Source organism: Lygodium microphyllum, chromosome 4, assembly GCF_053477565.2.
Source record: "Lygodium microphyllum isolate KBCC chromosome 4, Lygodium_microphyllum_v1.1.10, whole genome shotgun sequence".
Classification (NCBI taxonomy): Eukaryota; Viridiplantae; Streptophyta; class Polypodiopsida; order Schizaeales; family Lygodiaceae; genus Lygodium; species Lygodium microphyllum.
Genome location: NC_141138.1, coordinates 54,104,062 through 54,112,016, shown reverse-complemented (window position 1 = coordinate 54,112,016; position 7,955 = coordinate 54,104,062). Strand labels below are relative to the sequence as shown.

Here is a 7,955-nt window from a genome sequence, read left to right as displayed (position 1 = left end):
AGTATATTTTGATTTCTAGTTTTTTTTAATGTATATTTCTTTAAATTCTTTATATATTTTAGTCTAATATATTGTGACGTCTAATTGTTTGTATATCTCTAAATGTTTTGCAGACTACCATCGTTGGTAGGACACCTACCCTTAGAGAGGTAGGTTACCATCGAGGCCATAACCGCGCAGCAACATGGCTTCACTTTTATGAGGAGGGTCTCATCACTGAGGACCAATACAACCAGGCCATGAGGATTCGATAGCCAGAGGATGTATGTTTTTCTTACTTTCTTATTAAAAGTATAACTAATTATAATTTTTTATCCACCTTGTCTATGTAAGCAACCCTGATCTTTTGTGTGTGTAGGTGAACCCGGATGTGGAGCACAGCGAGGAGGGGGATAGCGACGCTAGTAGCCATGGTGGTACTAGCGAGGATGTTTCCTCTTCAAATTCGTAGAGGAGCACCATACCTCCTCATGAGGCCTTATTTTCTTGTATATGTATGATATCTCTTTGAGCCTACTGCTTGCGGCCACACTTTAGGTCGCAAGCACTCAAAACTTCCCTTGTAAATGCTTTGATATATAATGAATACATGGACTTTCACTTTCAATTCTTGTGCCCGTAAGATATATTGTATTTTTCCCAAATACACAATCTGATGTATGAGAGGGGGCAAAAAAAAAACAAGAGAGCATGTGGTTGCTTTTTGGTTTTTTTTTCCAGTTCTGTTTTGCGCGTCTATCAGCGCGTCTAAATTGCAGGTAATTCGCGTTTATTCGCGCGTCTATAATGCAACCACATGCTCTCTGGTTTTTTTTTTTCCAGTTCTGTTTTGCGCGTCTATCAGCGCGTCTAAATTGCAAGTAATTCGCGTTCGCGTGTCTATAATGCAGACTACACGCGCTTATACACGCGTTGAATAATTCAAATTAAAAAAGGAAATGAAATATCTTTTTTTTAGGACATTTTTTGTTTTCCGTTAGCGTCTATTAGTGCTTGTAAAAGTGTGTCTAAAAGCGTGTCTATATGTGCGTGTATATGTGCGTCTATTACACGTCTATTTGTGCGTGTAAAGTCATCGATACATGTGATTATAGAGGCGGAATGATAGACGCACAAATAGACGGGAGGATAGACATGCCCGTAAGTTTTTCTCTGTATTCAAAAATCGCGTCTAAATGTGCGTGTATGAGGCTTTTTGGTTGTAGTGAAGGTCTAGAAATAGAAGTCATTTTGATCTATGACCCTAATATCTAAATGTGGATGTTGCTATGTGATGCCTACCTAGTAAACATATATTGCTCACAACATCATTCTAAGGTTGCTTAAATGATGTGCAAACATCAAAATGCACAAATCAAGCATCATAAAAAACATTTACTCTTTTTCTTTTAAAAATGATGTGTACATGCATGTATAGGTAACTTATTGGAAAAAAGATATTGGATATAAATTGAGATTAAAGAAAAGCAAGCATCAATGTGCTACTTAATAAGCAGTGTTAGTCCCCCTTCCACGAGGGGGAGAGAGAGAGGGAGAGACTCTCTGTGCGTGCACATGTGTGCACATGTGGGCGTGTGCATGTGTTACACTTGTTAGGTTTTTAGATCCAACCAGAAGGTTTAAGCTTGTAATGTCTTAGCCACAAACTTTGAATATTCCAACATCTACTAACTTTGATCACTTAGGACCAACCAAATTATATTATAGATAACCTTTGATGAAGTCCTAGGATAGATGTTTAGCTGCAACACACTCATTTGTGACATTGTTTTCTACATCTTTAAGTTCTTATCTTTGATGGTTGGCAAACCTATCTAATCAAGAGACACACACACCCCCATCACCTACGGACCACAGCCTTCCAAATTCCAATTATTTCGGAGTCTCTATCCGTCATAAAACAGCAAAGGGCATAAAACAATCTCGTCCTACCTTTTTCTTCCTTCATCATACGAGTTTTGTCTGATCTTGGAAGAAAAATCTCTTTAGTGTATGTTGTCAGGCAGCATCATGCGGAAGAAAAAATCTGGGCATGAGTAGTCTTTCGTCTTATATAATCAAGCGATGTAATGGATCGGCGATGATTAATACTACGATTGAGGTAATTTCGCTCTGATTGTCCTTTTGCCGGCGTGCGGCATATGGATGGTTATACTTAAATAGCTGTGGAGGCCTCCTGAGTCCTCATCCTTATTGTATGAATCGATAACAGATATATTAGCTGCATAAAGAATCCAAGGAGATGGAGAGGCTATCCGCAGGTCCATTGCCAGGTATGGAATTAATCAGTAAGTGGCTATTAGTCGCCATATATGAGGGGTGACTGATACGACTGATGATAATTAAGAGTCGTGGCAAGCTGCCGATTACCTATCTACATACTAATGATGATATAATTGCGAGAGGGAAGGTGGGTATTGCAGGCTGCTATAGCTAGTATTATTATGAGTGCGAATCAGACAGGCGACGATGCTCGTGAGGGCTTATAAGGTGGCTATTTCATGAGATATGGTGACTGAAACTTATAGAAAATATATGATAATGTTAGAGGATTAAGCTGTCAGCTATAGATGAGTAATGATGATAATTAGCGGGATGGTAGCCATAAATCTATTATTGGGTGACCGACAAGATTTAAGGATGATAACTATAAAAAGACTAAAGGTGGGTATTGGCTGATACTGATCAACTAGCGGTGTATTGATGCAGGAGCTAATGATGATGTGGGTGATGACGTGGCGGGCGATGATAGGCGGACGATGAGGAGGAGGGATGATAATTTGGTGGTGTCATTTGGGGAGCTGCTGGTGGACTTCGTGCCGACAGTTGGCGGCGTGTCATTGGCGGCGGCCCCCGCCTTCAAGAAAGCGCCAGGCGGCGCGCCCGCCAACGTGGCCGTGGGCATCGCTAGACTAGGCGGCCGCTCTGCCTTCATTGGCAAGGTCCTAAAATTTTCCCACCCCACACAATTATCATACATTACCGTTGCCTAATTCTTTCGTTCTAGGTTAGGAAAACAAGCGGAAATTATTCATTCTTCTCTCTTTCTTTCTTTTTTGCTTGACTTGTTTAAAACTTAAGATCAAAAAATTATCAATTCTTGTCTTGTTTTCCCCTCAAATGATGAAGAGAAAACGAAATGAAACAAAGGGTGTCCCCCTAGCAATACCCTATTGGGGATTTTCTTTTGGTGATGTAGCAGCACAACCCCCCAATCCTTGCCCAAAGTCAAGGGTTCAAATCCCATTCTTATCTGCATTGCAAATTTCAATCGCTCAATTTAAGTGCATTGAATAAGCCCTGTCGCAAATTTCCCCTTTGATCATGCTCATTTTTTATCCATTGCTTTCAAAACACCACAAACAAAGGGAGGGAAAAAACCTACGAAATGAATAGGAAAATCTAAAAGACAATGTGAACAAAAGCTGCTCAAAAACAATCAACAAGGCTTAAATTTGACAACTCTCATGCCTGTTTTGGGCTATTTTCCCATCAAAGTAAGTTTTAAAAAATTTGCACGTGTCAAACAAGATATTTTCTATCATTTTTCATTGATGTGATTTTTAACATACCTAGATATTTTTTATAATTTGAGGCTTAATCCAAATAAATGAAAGGTATTTTTAAAAACTTAGTTTCGCAAGAAATATTAGGCTTCCCATCAAATTTAGGCCTTCAAAGCTAACATAGAAAAACACAAAAAATCAAAGAGGACCTTGCTTTATCTTAAGTGAAACTAACGAAGAACTAGATTCACTAGTTTCTAATGCGCCTCAATGGTGCATTTGGTATAGCAACTATATCCATTTCTTTTTTTCATACGAGAAATGATTTTTTTCTTTGCACTCATATTCGTATTGTCTCTAATTTAAAGTTCTACATGTTTTTGCTAAACAATCTTTACATATTGCAAATTAGAGGGTTGAAAGTTTCTATTTTAGCTCTCAATAACGTTTTCCTTGTGAATAATGAGAAATACATTTCTTGTTAACCGTCAAGGCTGAAGATTCTTCTTTTAGCTCCCAATAACATTTTCCATGAACAATGACTCATGAGCGAACTCTCATTAAAGAGCATGTTATCTAAAATATGCCCTTGACAATTTTCAAACTTTTGGCATGTACCCAAATAATGGAGAGTTTTTTGGATATTCTCAAACTAAAAATCTATTTCTATCCTTTGTTGAGCTTCTAACTTTGAATGAGAACCATTTGATATTTAGTTCCAACCATGAGTAGGGTTTCTAATTGTCAGTTTGGTTCATGTACCAACTTCTAATCTCTAAATATTGTGATTTCTTAATGAAGAAAATTTGAGTCTTCGATACAAAATGTGAGCTTGTAGTATATGAATAGCCACAAAATACATTAAATGTCTAGAAAGGCTTTTAGGCATACTCTTATCTAGTGATTGTAGATGAGGCAATGTAGCTCTTTTTCATTGGAAGAAGGTTTGTCTTAACACATATTCAAATGTTTTTATACTAATGATAGTAATAAAGCATTTCAACCAATTATGAATTATGAAACTTCAATAATTTATGATCATATAACTTGGCTTTTTGCAAATTTCCACACATATCCTATATTTTGAATAATCTAATGAAGCATTTAGGCTTATACTTTGTATAATTCAAGTTTTCATAAAATGTCGGTGATTGCTTAGCTACCCTACAACAAAGCATAGGTATAAAACCAGTATGAATGCACACACTCAAATACAAAAGTTAATATCACACTTTGAGCACCCTTTTCAACTATTGGCTAGTTTACTTATAAGGAGAAAAGGACTTTAAATTGACCTGAAAGTGGATCACTCCAAATAATTCTATGGAACACAGCATAGAGTTGTTGCTAAAGAACCTAATGTCACAATTGATCCTCCAACATTCGTGTCAAGGGCAAGCCATTGTTTCCTAGCATGAGGAGACAATGTCTTTACACAATTCTCACCAAACAAATGTTAATACATGTCATCAAGTAAGTTTGGAATTAGAAGCTCTCTCAAAGGAGACCAACTTCTACCTATGGCCTTGCAAACCATAGTTATTTAGATTTAGTATACACTCTTTAGTAATGTGCAAGGTTTCATTTCTTAATGTTTCATATTCATTAATCATAACTTTATTTAGAGGTTAGGAATAGTTTGTCACCTAGATAGATAGAGTAAATGATTTGTGAATACACAAGATCTCATTTTCATTTTAAATAATGTGGTTAAAATTTGATTTTGCATATTGAAGGTGGGTGAAGATGAATTTGGTTACATGCTACGAGATATTCTTATGGACAATAATGTTGATTGCAAAGGCCTCAAGTTTGATCCTGGAGCCCGCACTGCATTGGCCTTTGTCACCCTACGAGCTGATGGTGAGAGAGAGTTCATGTTCTATAGAAACCCAAGTGCAGACATGCTCTTCCATGAGGGTGAACTTGATCTTGACCTAATCTCAAAGGTAATGGCCATTAAATTCCTCACACTTAAGTACAAACTATAAGTAATCTTACTTATTTGTCATGCTTTGAATCTAATTATGATGACCTTGTAACATAAGAAAAAACCTTAAGTATTGATTGAAATTCTTTTCTAAATATCTAGTTCTATGTTTGTTATTTGTAGATTGTCTAAGTACTCTTTATCATGGAAAAATATGATGTAAATGTGCTAAGTGCATTTTATTGTCTTTGAAAATTTCCTAGTAAATATTGATTGATGGAAAAGGGAAGGTACAAGCACTCTAGAGAAGGAAAGGGGTAGAAGAAAATCTTTAAATGCCATCTATGATCACATGAAGTGAATTGTTTAGTTGGAAGAGGCTCACAACACTATAATTCTAGATATTATTTTGAGTGATAATATTTGGCAACACAATTAAGAAGATCACTTAATTAAGGAGAGCATTTAATTTATAGATAATGTTAAAATGTGTGAAATTTCTTATTTATGTGACAAACTAAATATTTGAGCAATATACATCCTAAAAGTAAACTATCATATAACAATACACTAACACCCATAGTAACCTTTCAATAGTGTATAGTCTAGAAGTAAAAGCTCATGTGGACAATGGTCTCTAGAATTTTATGTATTCAAAAATTATATTGTATTGAAAAAAAAAACATTTTCTTTGATATGCTCAATGGGATTTTACTAATTGAAGGTGCATTCTAGATTTTAAATATTTGGATGTCTTCATTGAGCATGGTCTCAATATCTTAATTTCTTACTTTTGTTTCCTTTTGAATGTGTGTAGGCAACCATTTTCCATTATGGATCAATTAGCCTAATTTCTGAACCAAGTAGGACAGCTCATATTGTTGCATTAAAAGCAGCAAAGAGGCATGGAGCCATTCTTTCTTATGATCCAAATCTAAGATTACCATTATGGCCCTCAAGTGATCAAGCAAGAGAAGCCATATTAAGCATATGGAATGAGGCAGATATCATCAAAGTAATCATCTCAAAGTATATTTCTAGAATTCATGTTTTCGAAATAATGCATAATTTTGAAAAGAAGATAGATATAAATGCACATAGACTTTCAATATGAAGGGATTCCACAAGAAACATGACACTTACAAGATTTGGTTATTCTATGAAACTAGGTAAGTGATGAAGAATTGGAGTTTCTTCTCCAAAGTGGAGATAACAAAAGTCATGAAGCTGCAAGAAAGCTTTGGCATCCAAACCTAAAGCTTTTATTAGTCACTGAAGGATGCAAGGGATGTAGATACTACACAAAAGTAAATATTGTTATATGCCATCCCCAGGAAATCTACTCAATACAACAATATCTTTAATGCTATGTTTTTCTTCTCATTTGTGAATCATTTGACTTTAGGATATTGAAGGGCATGTGGATGGCATGAAAGTCAATTCTGTGGACACTACTGGAGCTGGAGATGCCTTTGTTGCAGGATTGTTACATCACTTGGCCTTTAACCCTAATCTATACAAAGTAGTATTATAGCCATCCAATTTCATGAATCATTAGGGTTAACTAGATTTTATTAAATGATATTATTATACCATCTAAACATTGAGGAAAAACAAAAACTATAGAATTTCTCAAGTATTTGTATGCTTATGATGTTTGTGATAGCAACTTAATCAAATAAATTTTCCATGTGATGGTCATAGGATGAATGGAGTTTAAAGCAAGCCTTGGGATTTGCAAATGTTTGTGGTGCTATCACCACTACTGAGAGAGGGGCTATCCCAGCCTTGCCCGATAGTCCAAGGGTTCTAAAAATGTTGCAAGGTAAGATTTCCAACCATATGAGTACTCTATTCTTGAAGTGGTGTTTTAATTCACAAAAACAATAGGAGTTCTAATATGTAATTCTTTGTTATTCTTAAAGTCACTTTTATTTTCTAACATTTTAACTAGAAATGATTGGAGAATCTACATTGGGTGTAGAAATAAATCTAAATCTCTTTTTTTTGCTACCTATAGTAACCACAAGCATGTATTCTTTGGAATGTAGGGACAAACCTTGATGAAAAGCATCATGTGTTTCCTCTAATGCAATCATGGAATGTAGAGCTTCAAAGTACATGTGCATAGATGCAAATGCTATCAGTTCAATCTATTTTGCAACAAGTTTTGCAATTGTACTTGTAAAGTGGACTTAACAAAAGATTTTGGATTGGCTCAATGCTTAATTCTCATAATGTACATTAGGTCTACACCTTTATTTTATGAGTTTGCAATAGCCATCAATTTTCTTCTAATGTCTTGGATTACTATAAAGCGGAGGCTTTTAAAAAATTTAAGCAAAAATTTTTCTTTTGGTTCTTAGAGTCATGAATAAAAACACACTTATGACGTAAAAGTTAAAACCATAAAGACGATAACTCTAGTTGGTAGTCACTTGCTTCACCAACTACTACATGGACTTCAATGGATTGCCATTAAAAGGGAAATAACAACTAGTTACACATATATAAGCAAG

General features: G+C 35.5%; 1 protein-coding gene across 2 annotated transcripts; it reads left to right on the top strand.

Annotated features, from left to right (window-relative positions):
• The first annotated feature begins 2,006 nt into the window (after positions 1-2,006).
• Positions 2,007-7,734, top strand: LOC148037049 (putative fructokinase-1). 2 transcript variants are annotated; one of them, XM_087675997.1, is made up of 9 exons: positions 2,007-2,101; positions 2,213-2,273; positions 2,710-2,942; positions 5,243-5,455; positions 6,254-6,451; positions 6,606-6,743; positions 6,842-6,958; positions 7,141-7,261; positions 7,488-7,734. In XM_087675997.1, exons 2-9 carry the CDS (start codon positions 2,243-2,245, stop codon positions 7,565-7,567), a joined length of 1,131 nt encoding a protein of 376 aa, XP_087532123.1. In that variant the 5' UTR covers positions 2,007-2,101; positions 2,213-2,242; the 3' UTR covers positions 7,568-7,734. The 2 variants fall into 2 exon arrangements, with proteins under 2 accessions (XP_087532123.1, XP_087532122.1); XM_087675996.1 differs by lacking the exon at positions 2,007-2,101 and having other exon boundaries at positions 2,108-2,273.
• The last annotated feature ends 221 nt before the right edge of the window (positions 7,735-7,955 follow it).